This window comes from Takifugu flavidus, chromosome 13, assembly GCF_003711565.1.
Source record: "Takifugu flavidus isolate HTHZ2018 chromosome 13, ASM371156v2, whole genome shotgun sequence".
NCBI lineage: Eukaryota > Metazoa > Chordata > Actinopteri > Tetraodontiformes > Tetraodontidae > Takifugu > Takifugu flavidus.
Genome location: NC_079532.1, coordinates 13276772 through 13297256, shown reverse-complemented (window position 1 = coordinate 13297256; position 20485 = coordinate 13276772). Strand labels below are relative to the sequence as shown.

The 20485-nt window shown below is 45.8% G+C and overlaps 1 protein-coding gene across 1 annotated transcript in view; it reads left to right on the top strand.

The window, feature by feature from the left end:
• Positions 1-15302: 15302 nt before the first annotated feature.
• The window catches only part of shank3a (SH3 and multiple ankyrin repeat domains 3a), an 83833-nt gene continuing 78650 nt past the window's right edge, over positions 15303-20485 (top strand). Inside the window, 1 exon segment of the mRNA XM_057051257.1 lies at positions 15303-15738. Coding sequence (XP_056907237.1) covers positions 15433-15738 — 306 coding nt within the window. The 5' untranslated portion in view covers positions 15303-15432.

Genomic DNA, 20485 nt, shown 5'->3' with positions numbered 1-20485 from the left:
GCATCTCCAGAGTTTAGAGTGGCCTCAAACCTCCCAGGTCCTTGAAAGCAGCCTCTCTATCCACAGCCTCTCTCTCCAGTGTCAGCCTTGTGGGTTTCATTTTCTGGACTTTATATTAGCTAGCAGTTTTACATGTATGCTGTTGGGGCTCAGCTGAATGCAGGCGTGTTCCTGTCTCGGCATCTCATTTTCCATGTGCCATCATGGTTGCTGTGTTCCTTTAAAATGCAGCGAACATTTACACATTTTCGCAGTGTTGCACATGAGATGCATCTGACCGACCGTCTCTTCCCCTCAGTCTTATATTCTGCATAGACGTCAAACAGGTGAAGGACCTGACAGCTCACGTCGGCTCTCACTAGCAGCATTTAATCTGAATCTTTGTCTTTGTGGAGACTACAACGAGGAGGCTGTCGAGAAACAGATGGAATCATTTCTATTGCTGTAAGATCCAGCTAGTGCCGATTAAATGATCTTACTGTAAAGGCTGCTCAGCTGAGGTACGGAGGAGCGGAACAGATTTTGACATCATGCATGCTCCAATAAGCCGGATGGCGTAGTCTGCCATATGTCTGCTAGCCAGGTCATGGCAGAAACTGGGCCATTAAATAAAGATTTCCTTTAAAAAAAAAAGGATATATAACCTTCATTTAAACAGGTTAGCCCAATTGAGGGGAACAAACCTCTATTTTAAGTGCAACCAGGCAAAGACAGTCAGCGGCCAAACAAAACACACACACACACACACACACACACACACACACCACACACACACACACACCACACACACACACACACACACACACACACACATACATACATACATACATACATATGTAAGTATGTATTTATTTAAAGATATTGACATCTTTCTTCTAAGTCTATCATTTTGCATATAAATCGACACAAGCTCCTGTAGCCTAAAAGCATTTTGCCGCGAATTCCAGGCCGCACGTGACAAATCGAAACGCTCTTTTTCCCAATTTCTGCCCGGACATTTGGAACAGAGAGCATCAGTGAGACCTGGGAGCGCAAGGAGTACCTGTACTTTTCCGTTTGGTAAAAAAACAGAGGTATGTTGGGAGCAGACTAAGAATTGCCTTATAATTGCCTTATAAAGACACACCAGAACTGTTGCCAGAACAGGCCCTCCTCTCCAAGGGTACACGTGATACGATCATGCATTGAGTTAGCTTCCGCTGTGCCGTCGCTGCCTCGTCCCTTCTGCTCGGTACCTCTCACAGACTCCCGAGTTTTCTCTCCGTCCACGCGGGAAAACACGTCTCAGCGCGTTTCTTTGTTTGAGGCTCATAAAAGGATGTCCTGCATCTTTTAGAGCAACAATAGCTTCTTCAAATAGACTATCAGTCCAAATCAATCACATTTGGGGGTTCATGATGACTTTTGGAGCTCTGCTGGGTAATTGGCTGGAAATCAAATCAACCTGCAGAGGGTTCTTCTGAAATCATGTTCATGTGAATATTTCATCACCTTAAATAATACTGAATATGTCACCATCGTGGTCAGGGTTAGTGTTAAGGTGACATTAAAAGGCTGTCAGCAGACCCGCCTTATTACAATGATGGTGGTCCTTCCTGTTAAACACGCATGAAGGCTTCATTTCCTTTATTCACCAAGTCTGTTTTATGTCCTTTATTTTTTGGCTGGAAATTGAGATCAAGAGGATTTTGTTTTGTTGGGATGGAGAAAAAAAAAAGAATCAAGGTCTGATCAAACAGCAACGTGCAGTAAATGGTTCCAACATCCAGATTTTTCATAATCTAATACCAATATTTGTATGTTGGTATTTGTCAGAATTTGGTTGAAAACAGAGATCAGAGATAACGTCTCCGTCTTTAAAGTCTGAACCAGATATTTCTATTATTTTTATATAGCTCACAGGATTGGAACGTTCCAATTCAGTCAGAGACCCTAATGCGAACAAAACGTCTTTTCCCAGGAGTTTATGGTTTCTTACTCATTCTGATCTCACAGAATTTAGTCCAACAAAATTTATTCAGGTTGTTCTCTTTAATCCAGTCCAAGAAGACAAAAATACAGAAGGCAGACACTGAAGAACACAAGAGGACTGACACAGAATGGATGGGGAAGAACAACGACTAACCCTGACATGACCCTGATGTGTCCATCGCTACTTTTAAGATCAGACTTAAAACCTACCTACCTAGCTATGCTGTTATAGGCCAAGGCTGCCGGGGTCCGGAAACATGATCACCTGACAGGCCTCTGTCACCACACTGGGTCATGGTTTCCTCTCCTCTCCTCTCCTTTCCTCTCTCCTCTCCTCTCCTCTCCTCTCCTCTCCTCTCCTCTCCTCTCCTCTCCTCTCCTCTCCTTTCCTCTCCTTTCCTCCTCCTCATCAAGCAGACTAGTTATGCTGATTCCTGTGTAGTTTTTCTGCTTCCCCCCCTTCCTATTCATTTACAGGTAAAGCCGCCTTCGGAGCTGCATGATGACCTCCGGCCCCGCTGACCCATTGTATAGTGTATTTTTGTATGTGTTTCTGTCCTGTCCTGTCCTGTCCTGTCCTGTCCTGTCCTGTCCTGTCCTGTCCTCTCCTCTCCTCTCCTCTCCTCTCCTCTCCTCTCCTCTCCTCTCCTCTCCTCTCCTCTCCTCTCCTCTCCTCTCCTCTCAGCAGGAGGGTCCCCCTACATGAGCCTGGTCCTGCTCAAGGTTTCTTCCTGTTAAAGGGGAGTTTTTCCTTGCCACTGTTGCTTGTCTGGGGTTAGGCCCTGGGATTCTGGAAAGCGCCTTGAAACAATTTTGATTGTATAAGATGCTATATAAATAAAGATTGATTTTGATTTTTGATTTTTTTTTTTAGTCACCATAACCAGATCATTCTTAAAATCATCTCCTGTCTTCTTCTGTACTTTACAGACATTACAGCTAGGAAGCTATCTAAGTTACAGAATTGCTTTTGCCCTCAATGATTGGGTCTCTGATGATGGGATGGGATTGCACCCTCTTTATCCCTGTTAAATCGTCCCACTCACTTACAGGGCTGTCTTCACTGTAGCCTCTATGTGTATGTATATGTACAATCAGTAGGTCATCAGGCTGAGTCTGAAGGTGTAGCATACATGATCACCTCTTATTTTAAGAAACCAGATTTCCTTCTCAGCGTTTTAGAATGCAGCCCTGTCGTCCTCTGCCCTGACGCAGCAGCCGCGACATTGAACTCTGTCACACCCAGTAAAGAGGGAGCGAGGCAGGCCAGAGCCACGGTGGCCTCCACCCGCCTGTGGACCCGACGCTGGTGATTTATTCAGCTCCCAACCTCAGCAGCTACGTTTCATTCGGAATTCATTCACCCACTGGATGCTGATAGGAGGAAATGGGAATATGAAGCGCCTGTAGAAGCGCAGAGGGTGAATGGTCTTACGGTGAGAGGAGAGCAAATTTATAGGCTGAAGAAGCAGAAAATGGATTGATTTGAATTAGGGATGGACTGTGTTTTGCCCCCCTCTGTCTGGGCCGCTTTAAAAAAGGGCTGAGTCATCGTCATTGGCATCATGCAGATTAATCACAGTCATGCAGATATATAGAAGAGCGCGGGACTGTCACTCTTCCTGCTTGCTAAGGCTCTTGGTCCCTTTTCCTCCAGTTGGCTGGTTTCACAGTAATGTGCTGAGGTTTGATGTTACAGAGTTGTTTCACACCTGATGCTGATGGAAAATCCACATTTGTCTCAGCGTCTGCTCTGGTGGGACTGGTCTCCCTACTGGAAGAACCAGCCTGCTTTAACGCATCAGCCTCAGTCGGGACGCCGTTTAAAGGCTCAAAGTGCTTCCCGGTTGTTGGTTTTATCATTTACTATGAATAGAAATGGTCAAAGGAATCACAGATTGATATATTGTCACAGCCATATTGGTTGCCATCATGGTTTCTATCTGGTTTCCATTTGTTCCCATTTCCTGTTTCAAGGCCTAATTAAAACTGTTTCTATTATATTCACATTCAGTCCAGTCAGAACTGGATCAAGCCAATGTTGAAAACACAATTATAAATGCATATCCGCTAAAGAAAAACCTCTTCCAGCAGCAGAGGCAGTAAGAACAACAATTGCATTAGCATACTGGTACAAGCGCTACCTTCACACCAGCACTTAATTTCACGTTTCCTCCTCTTGCTTCCAATCCCAGCCTGCCATCCTCTGGGCTGAATTAATGAGAGATCAGTGAAAGGATGTTTACAAGATTAGCAAATGCCTCAACACTTAGCCGGCATACACGAGCATCAGCGGAGTTCTGTGTCGTCCCAGAGGGGCCGTGAGGAGAACACCAGCACACAATTTACAAGATGCATGAGTTTTCATCACCGTGCACCGCACCAAAGTGATCCGACACAATTATGCTGCATCCTTCTGAAGCCAGTTATCTACCCTCTTCCGGAATTAATGGGAGGTGTGTTAGCGTCTGATGGTAAACCTGCTTTTATCCGTGGTTTTTAACAGGGCGTGGAGTCATTTCATGTCGCAGAGTCACTTTCTCTATCTTGTCTTTGAGCTTTTGAAAGATTAGAAGTGATTTTTTTTTTCTTTATACAAAATCTGTCCCTCCTGCTCTGACTCCTGCTGCTCTAAACTGGCATTGAGGTTCTTGTTTTTTTCTGTGATCCTGGACGCTCAAACAGATGACTGACACAGCCACACAGCTAGCTTAATGCAGGAACTGCATCATTTCTTCAAAGTCCTACTTTAAACCTACATTCTTGTTTTGTCCGCAGATATGAGAGGTACTGCAGAATTATTCCTGCTAATTACTTTCTCAGATTCCCCCATGCGTGTGTGTGTGTGTGTGTGTGTGTGTGTGTGTGTGTGTGTGTGTGTGTGTGTGTGTGTGTGATAGAGAAGAGAGATATTACCATTACCAAAGGGGCCATGCTTCCTGCCTGTGCTTGGCAGAAACAGCCTCTTCAGAAGCTTTAAACAGGGTAGGACTGCTCTTCCTCTCCTTTTTTTCTACTATCAACCTTTTTGGCTTTTCAAATTTAAGTCAATATATTAAAAATCTTGAACCTGTTTACATGGCCACGAAATATAATGAGTGGGAGTAATCAGATAATTGGAATAATCAGATTTTACCCTCCATAAAGGTGTAGCCAAAAGCCAACTGGACAGTTCAGAGAAACTAAAAGACAAGGATGGGTGAGAGTTGAGACTATTTAATTTAATGCAGCATGAAAGGGCTGAATGCCCGTTATAGGCATTCATGGCACTGTGGTGGAATCAGATTATGAGGGGATTTCTTTTATCACTTAAATGGACTCTGCAATGCTGTGTATGCAAACCACATCCAGTCTTTTCCTGTCGCAGCAGACCTGACACAAAGCAAACAGGAAGTGACGTCAGGCGATCAGGTCACAGAGGAAGGTTCAGTTTCTTTCTCTTCTAAGAGTCTACACTGGCCTCCATCTGTGAACGTCCTCTTTGTGTTTCTTCTCCAGCTGTTTGATGTTTCCATATGCATTATCCTCTGTTTCAAAGCTGCTCCCCCGGACAAACAGCTACCAAATGCAAACTGAAGCCTGGACCCAAAGTAAGAGAGCAGCCCGTCTGGATGGCGAACTTTCCACAACCTCTGCCGGCACATATTATGCACACTCATGCCCGGCCTGAGGCTCAAGCAGGCTCAAAACCCCAGGACCCGAAGTAAAGGTCTGTTAATTATCCAGATAAGGGAATCAAAAGTGCATACGTTACAAACCAGAGGATAGGAGGTTCATCCCAAGAATGATAAGGCCACTCACTCACCTCTCATGTATATCACAAGGTCAAGTCGAGGTCAACTATAAAGTGTAATCTTTTGGCCTCTTGCAGATTTCCATAAGGCCCTCACACACTTTCCCGTGCATATTCCGGTGGGTGTGAGGCCAGACAGAGCAGGATGAATGAAGTTAGGAGCTCTGAGAGGAGAGATGTTATAATTTAAGTTAATGAGAAAAAGGACCTTTGCTCAGGCTAACCACACTCCAGCAGATCATAATGTAGGAAAAACAAATGGAAATCACCTACAGCCACTGAGTGAAAGGCATCCTGGGACATTTTACAGTTGAAAGCGATTCCGCTCCCATGTTGTTTGATCTCTTGAAGATGGGTTGACATTTGCTATGATACACTTCTGCTCCACTAGCTGGACCATCATATCAGGTCCCGTGTTGTGGTGCAGCCCTCAGCCTTGACCTTTTGTGCTTATAGATTTTCTCTTTTACCTGCAGAGAACCTGCAGATTTTCCTTTTCCCCAGTGGAACGCTCTGCCGAGCACCACGGAAAAAGGCGACGGCTCTCAATCCGCTGCCCCTGACAGAGGGAAATCATTTTTCCGCTTGGCTATTAGGCTGAGGGACGACAGTTTCAACACGGGCAGATGTGCACAAACACACACACACACACACACACTCACGTGCTTTTATGTACACACTCATTGTGTATTCCATAACCACACATACACACAAACAAGCATTGATCCCAGCAGACTTAAAATGGCTGCAGTGGATCATTATTGAAGCTTTAGAGACACTTCATTCAAACACCTCTCCACTGGCTCCATGATAAGCGTCTTGTACCTGTGCGTGTGTGTGTGTGTGTGTGGGGGGGGGGGGGTGACATTGTATTTATATTAAATCAAAGTCTTATGTGGGTCATTACTTTTGGAAATGGCACAACCACTGTAAATTATGTCGAAACTATTTCCATTTTATGAGGATCCCGACATTATTTCCCTCTGTACTTTTTTTAAAAAACAAAAAACACAACTCATCAGCCTGTTATGTACAAATAGATCAAATAAATGAAGATCCTCAACAAACTAAACTAACCAAGTTACCCACAGGCCAAGATTTATGCGTTTATTATCCACGCACGTCCCATATCGCAAATTCTTCTACATTTCCCACATTTCTCTGAGGCGCTGGCATCAGACTGACCCCTGTCTGATGCTGAGCAGCGACGTGTTAGACCAGTAGATGAGAGCGTGTGTGTGTGTGCGTGTGTGTGTGTGTCTGTGGAGGGGGGGGAAGGGGGGGGGGGGGGGTAAAGAGTTTAAAACTGTGGTCGCTCTGCCCTGTGTGTAACTTTAACAATGCCTAAATGCGACAGTGCATCCCACCTCTTTGTCATGGGGTCACCTGTGTGTCCTGTCTGAGGGTCCGTCCCAACCGCCAACATCACCGCTCCGTCTCTCAGCTGCATTTGATGAAAAGAAAGTGCATCTGTAGCTCCCCAACAGCATCAACCATCCGCTGCCCGCGGGCACTCCACCAATGCTGTCACTGCAAACTAATAGGCAATACATCAACATCATCAAGTGTGTGTGTGCGTGTGTGTGTGCGTGCGTGTGTGTGTGTGTGTGTGTGTGTGTCTGACATCACTGTATTATCACCTTGTGCTCAACTTTTCAGTGCAATTCAGTGGCATTGTCCAAAATATTCAAGAGAAGAAGAAGGGGGGGGGGGGGGTGCATGATGCTTCAGAATTGTGCAGACTGGAGTTGCTCTGCAGCAGCCTGCAGTTCTGGGAAAGATCTGTCACCTGTGCAGTCATGTTTGCTCTTCTGTCTCCGCTCCCACGGCTCTCCTCTAATTACTGCACTCGGCTGAGAGTCACGACACATCGACAGCAAATGATTTTTAGTTAGAGAAGGAGGCCAGCGAAGGAGATCAGACGCAGGGGTGCAGCTGGTGCTTGAAGAGAAAGGAATATCTTCAGCCTTATTTCACATAGCTGCCTATATTGGAATCACTGTGCTATCTTTCTTGGTGCATTTAATTTATGTTTACTGTCGAGCTGGAGTCAATTCCAGCTCCGACAGCAACATTTTATTCTCAGGTGAGCATTTGTTTCAGCAGTTGTCAGGTAATATTGTGATGTGACTCCATTAAATTGAAGGTTTCACAGGAATCCTCTCTAATTCAAAGTTCCTCAAACATTTGTCTCATTAATGTCTTGTCTGTTGGTCAGGATTCATTTTTCATGACTCCTTTTTCTGTGTGACAACTCAGGGGAAATATTTTATCTGAGTCTCTCTTAGCTTTTCATTTATGATTAATTCATTGTGATATTTTCATCATTCTTGCTACAATGAGGGTGCGCGTGACCTAACGGAGATGCTACCGTGAACATTTAATGCCAACAGCAGAGTAAACAGCGTGAAATATTAATAATCTTGTTGAAGAAGTGTTAGCAGCTAGCATCAACATTGTTTAGAGTAAAATGTTGGAAGAGACCCATCATCAACTCTTCCTCCATATTGTGATTTCTATTTCAATGCATCCTCACATATCTCAGCACAAATACTTAATAACCCAATCATGTTAAACGTACATTAAAGACCAGCAGAACTTTATGTAGTTCTGGATATTAACATTAGATGTTTCACCATAGCTGTTCACAGCTAGCTTAATGATAACAAAAGGTTAATGGCACCATTAGTGACATTAAACAGCTAATGAGAGCGTTGTTGATGCCTGTTTTGGTGCAAGAGGAATTTCAATCACTTTTTGAAAGGTTTCACCTACTCTTCCTTTGTATAGCTGATCAGTAGCTTCGGAAACAGCAAAGAGCTGCACTTTGTCCGTGCTATTGTCTCTGCGATGTCCGGCACTGTAATATTTTTCTGCTCCAGCAGATCATAACGATCATCGTTGATCAATCCACTTGTCGATGGCTCCAATGTTCTGCCGTTGACCCCCGTCTCTGTAAGGACAACATCGCTGTGGGTATTACTCCCCAGTCCTTTTTCTGAATCACTGGCTTTCCCTCCTGACAGCAGGCACTAAAATTACATAAAGGAGGGATTAAGAGGAGGATGGCTATTTTTAAAAGTGAAAAACATAAACGACAGTTAAAAACAACAACATCATAATTTCAGTGTGGCGTGACAGTTTCAACGTGCATAATTAACTTTGACAGAAATGGTGACAGAGAAGAGAAGCTTAATGAGAATCCGTCTCCGGGGGCTTGATTAATAAAAAATCTATTTAGTTTTATCATATTTCTGTCATCTCATGTGACTTTTTAAAACTCTTGACTGGCTGCAGAAACAAAGCCAGGTCGTCCTGGTGCGTAGATCATAAATCAATATTCTGCTCCACCTGCTGATAATTATGTTTCTTTTGTGGGAGTAAATGCCAGTGTCACTGTTATCAGTGTAAAATGTTTGGTGTATAAAGTTAGTTTCTGTTAATGTTTAAGCAAAAGTGAGACATTAGATCTAGAAAATTGTCATTCTTCCAATCACACCGCCTTTCTTCCTCCATTTCTGGCCGATATGAAGCAAGTTTAGCAGAATATTGTTAATGCTACATGTGCAATGAAAGTGGATCTGCTGCGTTTGTGGGTTCTCTCATTTTCATGTTAAGAGGTTGGAGACTTCACACTGGCCTCAGTAAAGGGTGTGTGAGTGAAAGGTGTGTTTGTGTGCAATTTAAGACAGGTGACCTGTCCAGGGTGGGGTTCTGCCGAGCAAGCAGGGGTGAACGTGCACAGATGTCTCCAGAACTCATCTGCAGATCCCCCACAAAAATGGTCGTCACCTTCCAAGGAGCATCGCTTCCGACCCTGAATCCCCCCCCCCCCCCCCCCCCCACACACACACCTTGAAAGTGATGCCATTAGGCTGACCCCGACAGCGACATCCTTAACCTACCAGGATCCTGAGCCGGTTTTTACAGAGTATGTATATAATGCAGTGCCTGGTATAAAATGGGTCCTAATTGGCTGCCAGGCTTTATGAAGCTCTCTCTGGGGTGGCCATTGATTATTAATAGGCAGCTGCATCAAAGAGCCAACTGCCGCTCCAGAAGCACCCCTGGAATCACAGAGATCAACATGAAATGCTTCCAAACTGTCGGTGGCAGCAGAGGAGGAATTTATACAGAGATGGAGAGAGAGAATAAATCTGTCAGTGAAGGGAACGAATTAAAAGGAGGTAAGAATGACAGACAGATAGACAGATAGATAGATAGATAGATAGATAGATAGATAGATAGATAGATAGATAGATAGATAGATAGATAGATAGATAGATAGATAGAGATAGATAGATAGATAGATAGATAGATAGATAGATAGATAGAATCTGTAAACCAAAAGCAATACATTTTATACAACTCATGTACTTATGACCACCCAGCTATGATTCGGTGTGTGTGTGTGTGTGTGTGTGTGTGTGTCTGTGTGTGTGTGTGTCTGTGTGTGTGTGTTTCTCCTTGAACATGTGACTGAGTGAGGACCAGAGCATGCATTATGTCGAAAAAAGCGAAGACACCGTGGAAAATGAAGACATCGTGAAGGCTGAGGCTTCGTGTTGGTATTTAGCTGTCATGGGTACAGTTGGATTTGTGTGTGTTTGTGTGTGTTTATGTGTGTGAAAACAGTTCATATCTGCGTGCTGTGTCAGCCCATGCAAACTGGGAAGGGACGGTGGCTTTGAAATGCAACTACTGTAGAGTATTGATTCCAAAAGCTTTTAGCACATGGCTAATTTTTCCATATGGGGCCTCTGCCTGTGGTGCCTTCCCTGAGAGGGTCAGGCATTGTATTGTTTACACTGAGTGCTTAATCCATTTGAGCCAGCTCTGTCGTGTGTGTGTGTGTGTGTGTGTGTGTGTGTGTGTGTGTGGGGGGGGGGGGATTATCTAGTTTATGTGTGATTGTTGACAATTGCGAGTTTGTGTGTGCTGAGGCAGCAACTTTCCAATGTGTGTTTTCAGGTCGGGAGCAGGTTTGGAATTTAGAGGAAATTGTTGCTTTATTTCACAATTTTGTTCCAACTTTTTTACAATTTCGTTACACTTTGGTTACAGAGGATCTAACCCTGATATTTATGGGAGCTGGCAAGTGTTACCACTTGATTCTGCGTCCTCACAACATCCAATTACGGCGGCGACGGCTTCCATATCGACGTGACTAATCTAAGTTGACGTTGACGTTATTTTTGTCCTTCGTGTTTGGTGATCTGCGTTTCCTCCACACGGTCTTGTCTTGCTGGGTCTTCCTCTTCTCTTCCTCTTCTCCGTCCTCATTCCACCTCTTTCATTCCTGACCCCTCCCCCACCCTCATGCCTTAAACGTCTTTAGTATGCTAAGTCCTCATGCTATGGCCGCTAATTGTGTCATTCCTAGTGGGGACCTGCTACCTGTAGGGGTCACCTCTGAACCCCCACAGGAGCAGGTGGGGAACTAGCAGGTCCTATTTGCCTTAACGACGAGTGGGTAAGCTGCAGATAATGACTGTTTCAGAGGGGAGGGGGTAGGCACGCCGTCATCGACGTGTTATTGGGGGTGAAGCTGGTTTGGGTTCAGCTGTGACATTCACTTTCGCAGGCGTAGTGGAGCGTGAAGCAGACTCTGATCGGCTCTGTGAGCACTTATCACATTTACTCCAGGCCGTGGGCCGGGTTGCTGGGGCTTGCCTCCTTGCTTTCTTTCATTCTCGCCTCTCCGGCTTTGATTTTCCCCTCTCCTTTTTTCTCGGCCACCTGACTGTCACAGCCGCGTCCTCTCCAGGCCTCTCCGCTTCGTGCCTCCGCCGACTGACTTTATCTCCCCTCCCTGCTCACGGTTGTAGCGTTAGAGGGGACACGGCCGACCTGATGTCAGGCGGTGGATTCCAGCCGCGGTTGCAAGCGTCCCACCTCTTACGGCTTGACTCTCAAAGCCAAGCAGATGTTTCACATACTGGCGTACTTCACGCTAGATCCATGCGCCCTCATGAATTATTCACTTTGTTTTTCTGTGGCCGGGTATAAGAGACAGGGTGCGAAGGGTGAGCTGAATAAGATCTGAGCGGAGGAGAGAGGCAGCGGCTGATAGCTTAAGCCTGGGCGTCAGCCTCCCTCCTTATAATTCCAGTCCACTCTCTTAATCTTCTCCAGCAATTTCAGTAGGACAGAGTCTGGGCTGCAGCATTAACCTAAAAGATACACTCACGACTCCCCAACGCTTCCCACTCTCAGACAACAATAAGCCCTCACTCACCTGTCCACGCTTTACCACCAGTAAACCTTCCGTGCTGGTTTCACTCTTCCCACCATGTTTGGTGTTTCCCCGTGGTGATGCCTTTCCATCGCCTTCCTGCATTAACAACAGCTTTTATGCACACAAAAAGCAAACGTGTCCCTTATTATGTTCCATCCTGCTCCATTTTTTGTTCCAGGGCCACTCACACCATGTGTTTGAAGCAGTTCTGACCCAGAATGCGTCTATGTATTATTAATCTCCGCCCGCACATTTCTCTCTCTCTCTGTTTCTCTGTCTCTCTCTCCAAATGTTGAGAGCGCGACAGTGTCATTTGCAACATAAAGTGGGGTGAAACCTGAGAGTTGTGCCGTGCAACATTGCAGCGCGGCCTCCGGCAGCTGTGAGTGGCGTGGATGGTGGTTGTCTCTCATCTGGTGCGCTGCTTTTGCTGTAAAGTGCAGTCTAAGGCCAAACGGCGACACGTGCGTCCGCTTTGACATCACAGCGTTGCTTTAGCTCTTAGAAGAGTAAGAGTGAGACACCAAGGAAGGCCTTCAAGTCGTCTGTACGATTAATGCTGCTTGTCACCGCGGTACTCCCTGGGACAGGACAGCTTCAGCGTGTCCTGTGTCCTGCCAGCATATAAATCAAACTCTGTGTCGTTGGGAAAAGCAGCTTTATTTTTAGGTTAAAAATGTGTTGTTGCAAGAGAAAGTTAAGAACGTTTAATTCCATTTTCTTCACTGCTTTTTGAACATTTTCTGGTTGAGAGCATTGGTGCAAATATTTGAAATATCAAATAGCTCATTTATTACAGTATATGAGTGGAACTGCTCAGACCTTAGATTAAAGAGAAAAATTAACGAGCAACATGAATGAACAACATTAACTTCTGTACTCGATTTTAATGCTGTTACTATGCTAGCATATATGAGGTATAGTAACACGAAAGTTTAATCCATAGTGACCATGACTTTTCTCTTGTTATGCAGCTCCAACAGGATGCTTGAATGAAGGTCTCTTCATCGTCTCTGTCTGATGCAAATAGAACGAAATCCCTTCTTTGCTCCACCACTAATATCTGGGGGACTCATCAGTGCTAATTGGCAGGGTTTGCTAGGTCCCCCTGCCACATTTCCCAAACATAATCTTTCAAAATCTGGGATGTCTTATCATTTATTTTTCCAGCAGGAAATCATTCAAGTCATATCCATTCTGCTGCTAATGGTATTCTTACAACAAAAGACTTTTTGTGTATTAAAATAGAATTATTAATTGTCGCTGCTTCACTATTCGACAGGCTGCCCTTACATAGACTGATATAGTAAATCCCCTCATGTATTAAGGCTAACAGCCACGCTGTGTCTCTAATGCTAATGGGATTACCTACTGTAGCGCCCAGCAATGGCAGTCTCTGTGCAAGCTGTGCTCTGTTTGATCAGAACAACATGTAACTGAGTGGAATCCCTTCTCTCTAAATACAATCTACTTTATGAAATAAGATGTTCTTTTGGATATGACAGAACATTGTGTGAGACAATGGTGTACAAAAGAAGCAGGATTTTTATGGCTGTTGTCCATTCCTTAGGTTTGTTTTCTTAAAGTGAGTGAGAGGAAAAGGGAAGTGTTGGATGGATGGATGGATGGATGGATGGATGGATGGATGGATGGATGGATGGATGGATGGAGGATGGATGGATGGATGGGTAGGTGGGTGGGTGGATGGATGGATGGATGATGGATGGATGGATGATGGATGATGGATGGGTAGGTGGGTGGGTGGATGGATGGATGGATGGTGGATGGATGGATGGATGGATGGATGGATGGATGGATGGATGGATGGATGGATGGAGGATGGATGGATGGATGGATGATGGATGGATGGATGGATGGATGGATGGATGGATGGATGGATGGATGGAGGATGGATGGATGGATGGATGGATGGGTAGGTGGGTGGGTGGGTGGATGGATAGATGGGTGGATGGATGGATGGATGGATGGATGATGGATGGATGGATGGATGGATGGATGGATGATGGATGGATGGATGGATGGCTGGCTGGCTGGCTGGCTGGCTGGATAATGGATGGATGGATGGATGGATGGATGGATGGATGGATGGATGGGTGGATGGATGATGGATGGATGGATGGATGGGTGGATGGATGGATGGATGAATGGATAGATGGGTGGATGGATGGATGGATGGATGGATGGATGGATGGGTGGGTGGGTGGATGATGGATGATGGATGGATGGATGATGGATGGATGGATGGATGCTGCATTCAACAGCTCAGTCTTGCTCTAATTGGTGATGCATTGGTCAAACAATTGATGGACAGTGATATTTTTAACTCATTTTGTTTGAAAGCTCATATAGTAAAAGTCACCTCATTGAATATTTAAGTTGTCATAAAAGAGTCATAAAACTCTGGTGGGGTTATGATGAGAGGGAATTAAGTTCGTTTCTTTATGGGAAGCAGCCTCTCAACTTTAGTGTTAATGAGAAACGAGGCCTATTTAAGAATCAGCCAGTGCTGTCATCAGTTATTGAATCTCTCTACAAGATAAAGTCAATATAAAGTTCATGTCATCAGGGTGTCTGTTGAAAGTTCTTATACTGAAGTCTTGGAGACGTTTTCCCGACCTCAGTATTTGTCAATATTTGTTGTGTTGGCTTGATTAGAAACCAGCAGCAGATGAAGCCATTTAAGGACCAGAAACCAAGTGGCCTGGTTCTTCTTGTACGGGTCTAAATCAATAAAGTGGTGAGATTACAGCTCACTTTTATATATATGTACTGTAAGAAAAACAAACATTTTCCTTGAGAGCACTTGAACTTCAGCCCACGTTACTCCAGCTCCTGTCAACGTTGATGGACGGTAACCAGAGATTCTCAGACCCTCCAGCCTGAAACAACAGCATCTATGGGAACGATCCTCATTGAGAAAACCTTTGTGAGCCATTCCGGGGGGACCCCCACCCCCCACCCACCCAGTGCAAATAGATAAAGTAAAGCATGAAGGCCAAATCCTGTCCGGCATCGATCCGAGCAAACATTCCCTCACTGTGAGCTGAAGTGATGTCACCGCAGTATCAGTGCGTCGCTAACGTGCACGGAGTTGCTCTGCTCATCGCTGAGTGAGACATTTTGCTGTCAATGACGTTTCTTTTGTCCTCCGCATATTTCTCCTGAGTTTTACTCATTATGTATTCTGTGCCCCCCCCCACCCCCATTTCCCCTCTTCTCTTTTTCCCACTGTCTCTCTCATGCTCTCTGCCTGGCTCTCCTGCTCTTTTTCTCTCCCAGGCAAGCGAAGCACGTCGTAAGAGGTGTGTGAATGAAAACCACTGGTGTGTGTGTGTGACTGAGAGAGAGAGAGCGAGAGAGAGAGAGAGAGAGAGAGAGAGAGAGAGAGGCAAAGCCTCTACCACGGAGCATGCCTCTGCGCCCGGCAGCCGGCAAACATGAGCCACCCAGCCCTCCACGGCAGGACCAACAGCAGCAGCACACACACTCACCCTCACGCACGCACGCACACGCACACACGCGCGCAGCCAGCAGCAGTCGGGGGGCCAGCACTGACAGCGGCAGCTCCCAGGAAGAGGACAGTGGCGTTCCCTCCCCTGCTGGCGTCCAGGCTTTCCGTCCCGTTGCAGAGCACCACAGTGCAGGGGCACCCATGGAGGAGCCGACAGGCAACACTGTGGTTATCCGCATTGGAATCCCAGACCTGCAACAGACGGTAAGAGCCTGTTCCGTGGCCGCAGCTGTAGACAGAATAAAAGAGAGGGAAGCTGCCTCTCCTCATCCCTCACTGACGGAGGCTTCCTCCCGCTCTTCTGTCTGCTTTTGTGCTTTATTGCATGCAAATGATTTTCCTCACTTCTTTGATTATTTTCTTCTTTTAACCTCTTTTCTGCATGCACGCTTAGCAACTGTACTGTAATTGCTGGCTCCTGGGCTTTCACTCCACGCCTGTTCCATGCTAATAAATCTACCTCTTCATTAATTGAGCTTCAGCTGACGCTGACAACCGGCCACTTAAGGTGTGATGGGGGGGGGGGGGGGGGGTATCTTTGAGAGCGTGCAGGGCGGCAGTTCAGTTGCACCTGAGCTGTCAGACCTCCTTTTACCCCTCCACACCCCCCTCCTCCTCCTCTCTGTGGCGTCGTGACCAGGGAGGGTCAGGCATCCCTCAACTAAAATTATTACACAGGAGTTTTCCCGAAGAGTCCCCCCCCTTCCTTAGCGAATATCTAGCATCTTATAGATCAACAAGACGGTGAAAAAGGATAACGACTGCGCAATTGTGCAGAATCCAGTGAGGAAAGTGCACAGGAGCCTCCGGAAGCTTACAGACCGTATAAATCAATGAGAAAGCAGCCAAAATGTGTCAGCAGGCCTACAATTAATGCAACGTTTGCAGCGAAGCCTCTTTTCTGGTCTCACAGGGCTCCTTGCTACAAATTCCTCTGTTCTCTATGCTCACGGGCAAAGACGCCCTCCAGTAAAATGTAGCTGCAAATGAGCTTTGACGTCGGAGTGAAAGTCCGGTCCACACACAGACCTGGATGAGGCAGGTTTGGGCTGTCACATTTAAATGAAGGCACGTGTGGCTGGAACAGCAACTTTGAAACCTTTGACCCGAATTTGTGGCACCTTCGTGCCAAGCTGCAGTGGCCATTATTTATGAACATGGACTCCCCCCCCGGTACGTTAGTCTGAAAGTGTGATGCAGGCAGAATTTTCCTCAGGTGCCAGATGAAACCCAACATTTTGACTAATTGGTCTAGCTGGTTACCTCGTTTGCTAAAATAACTGTTGCATCTCATTTAGCCTCTTGCGCCGCGGGCTTGGAATAAGGACAGGAAACAAGAGGAAAACAATGAAACGAAAGGGTGCTCCCTCAGCTAGGGCTGATTCCCTCCTCTACCTCCACACACACACACACTCACACACTCACACACTCACACATAAAGCCTAATCCTATTGGTAGTAGACGTCCCTCAACGTGCTTATGTAACTCAAAGACATGCAACAGATCACTGGTTTCACTTGAAGAGTTAGTACAGGAAAATTGGGCAATAATAAAGAAAGAAGCAGCGATGGAAAGAAAGACAAACACAGAAAAGACAAACATGGAGGCTGATGACAGATGGCCGGAATCTGATGGATTGAGTCTTCGGTGGAGATGGTCAAAAGTGACTCGTCTCCACCCCGAGTGAGCGATTACGCCAGAATCGTCCACCCAAAGGAGGATTTACACACCTCCTGCTGTGTTTCAGGCCTGGAACAGGAGAAGGAAGCATCATTTGAAGATAAAACACAACAGATCATTTTCCCTTCTCAGCGAGGGGGGGGGGGGGGGGGGGGGCGTCTATGTCGGAGTGAGTCACGAAGTCTAATCCTGTAGACTTTTATCCCGGCGCCTCAACTCTTTCAATTAATCGCCAGTGACTTCACCGGCTAATTACTCTGAAAAGGTGGCTAAGCATCAAACCAAAGACAACACAGGGATTTGTCATGTGGAAAGTCCCATGATGAACTCAAACTACATCACACAGTAACACAACTTTATCAATGACGTGTTAAATAACCGTAGAGAAATAAAAATAATAATAATAAAATTCCACCTGTGCCTTCTGGTCAATGACAATGAAACCTATGACCAAAAAGCTTTGGCCCGACTGTTCCAGTGCTCGAGTCGGTAGAATCTGGCACTTCGTTAGAGGCATCTGGTCAACGAGCTGAAACCCAGCATGGTGCCTGAATCGCTTGGCGCCCTTAATGGAGGCCTCCAGTCAAATCCTAGCCTACAGCAGCAATTTAACAATGCTGCGTGAAGCGTAAAATTACGGCACATTCATCTCCTGAAAAGCGAGCATGGCCCTTACCGGTCGGTCGCCAGCTCCAGGTCCAAAGATCGCTGATCCTTTTCATCTCAACGCAAGTCAGATTTGACCTTGATAGCCACCCTGTCAGCAAGAGTTGCTGTAACAGCCATAAAATGGAGTCAGAATGAGTATTAACAACCGGGAGCGCACTGAGGGGCGCTGGAACCTGGAATACTTACGGGATAGAGCAGATGGGAGTTGTGGCTGTCGTGTGAGGAGGTGCGAGGCTACAGTTGCAGTAAAGGTGAAGCTCAAAATCCTCCCTGTTTCATTTCTGTTCAGACTGGCGAGCGACCAGGCCAGCGAAGTATTTCTGTTTGTCTTCTCCGTAAGGAGGAAGACTACACCTGACAGTCTGGCTTGGCTCTGCCCTCTCTCAGATGCCTCGTAATGGGCCGTAATCTTTTTAATTGCAGGAAGTTAGAGGCCGAGGCCTTTGGTGAACTCTGACGCACTCAAACGCGTGTGTGGCTTCCTCCGCCGGTGGTGACGCATCTTCGGCTCTGCTGGCGGCGTCCTGAGCTGCACATTTGAGCGGGTGCGCGTTCCATTCCACCGGCAGCTAAAGCAGATTTTCATTCCTTCCCTCTCATTGTGCTGCTATCGTCGGCCAAATCGTCCCTCTCCGCTCGCACAAGGTCACCGGTTTGGTAAAACTCATTGTCAAGTCTCGGGGATTGCACGCCAGAGGCTGTATTACCGCGCTGGCGTTCTGTTCCGACTTGTTGTCCAGCATTTTTAGGTCCAAGGCGCGTGTTCAGCCTTGCACATAGAGCAATTTTGTGGTCTGCAGGCTCTACAGGGTTCAAACTGTGTTTGGCAACAGGGTAATCTGGTAGATGATTTGGGTTTTGGCCTTTACGGGTCACTTTTTCCACCGTTTACCAATCACACAACTCCATCATTCCAAGTCCTGGTAGATAAAAATCGAGAGAAGAGGTTTTCTACGTGGAAAGAGGATGTTGGGGGAGCGGAACAGCTCCTGTGATGTAGTCGGCTTGCTAAATCCCCTGCCAGCGAGAGCAACCTTGCATGATGGAGTGTCGGGCTCTTGGTTTCTGTTCCTGCAGCGCAAACTCGTGCAGCTTCAGTGATGTCAGGAAAAGCTTCGCTCTGATTGAAGCATTAAAAAAAATCTCACCGTAGTCCCATGAGGCCAAAAAGGGTGTCGTTTTCTTCACGTACACTCGACATCTTTCATTTAACGTCTACAAATATGCCGGTTTTGGGGTTTGATGCAGACAAGGTTAACCCAGCTGACTCCTGTTGCTAAATGATTTACAGATATTGTTTTGGTTTTTTTGTTCAGTTGGCGCCTGAATCATTTATCATCATATTTTGCAATTGAAGCAGCAAGCAAGGGTCTTTTTTCAGCCGCTATCATTTATTTCTCAGCAACTAAGAAGCTCCGATTTACTCGTACTCACCACCTTTTAACCTTTATTTACTCCCTCTCTCTCCTCGTGTCCTTCACTTTTCTCAGTGTTCAGATAGAAACATTTTCTTCTTTGTATATGTAAATCGGAACTCTCAGCTGTGTTACTGATCAACATATAAATCTCTGACAGTTTTAATAGCCAGTAAAATAGCCTTGACTCTAAAGATGATAACAAAATGGCTTTTTAAGCTCATGAACTTCAGTAAATTGAAGCAATATTCACCTTTGGACCTAATTTACAGCTAATAAATAAACTAGTTCTGCCCTTATTTTATCGCCATAGATCTATATTCATATTAAACACAAGCGCCACATGTGACCCTTCCTGTATCCGTTGCCTCACACTGGGGGGTCTGGAGGGCTGTCTGGCCCAGTTGGACATTCTCTATTCCAATATGTCCCCCTCAGTGTGGATGAAGTGGGGAAAAAAGGGAAATAAGTTTATTTTTGCTGTCTGTTGAAAACACAGTGTTACAGTGTTAAAACACGGTGGTGGGGTTTCTGACTAATATAACCAGGTCACAAATCAGTGTGGTGTTGGTAATTCTCAGCCATTTAATTGATTTATTGATCCATTCTGGTTGCTTAACAATGTTGCTCCTGCTTCATTTTCACACGGCTGCTGTCGTCTCTGCTGTTGTTTTCTTGCTTCCTCCTCTTCTGTTTTTTAGAATCTAGACCGGGACCATTGCGTCAACATTGTGATAATCCCTCTGTGAACAACTAAATAGGAGAGGGCAACGCATTTATTCCACAACCAGACGCAGAGGGTGGATGTGCTGGTGTAGCTGTTCATCTGTAATGCAGGTTTAGCTTTCAAGTGATCGTTTGGGTTTTAGATGGAGTTCTTCCTTCTTAATGAGATGAACTGGAGATCTTGTTGCCATATTAACTGTTGCCTGTCTGCAGTAATGGAGAGGAGGAAGTTAATTGATATTTATTCTGCCAGCTGCTGCTGCTGTATGCAGACTCTTGCTCATGCACGTGTGCGTGCAGGCCTGCGCCGCACGCTGGAGGCAGTTAGTTAGCGGACGTTATTTGATTAAGCCGGTTGACCGTTTGCGTGTCGGACTGCGCAAACATTATCGATTACGCTGTTTGTGTGGCGTGTGTCACGTGCGTCCTTATTGGGCTTAATAACATGGGTTTCATCCATC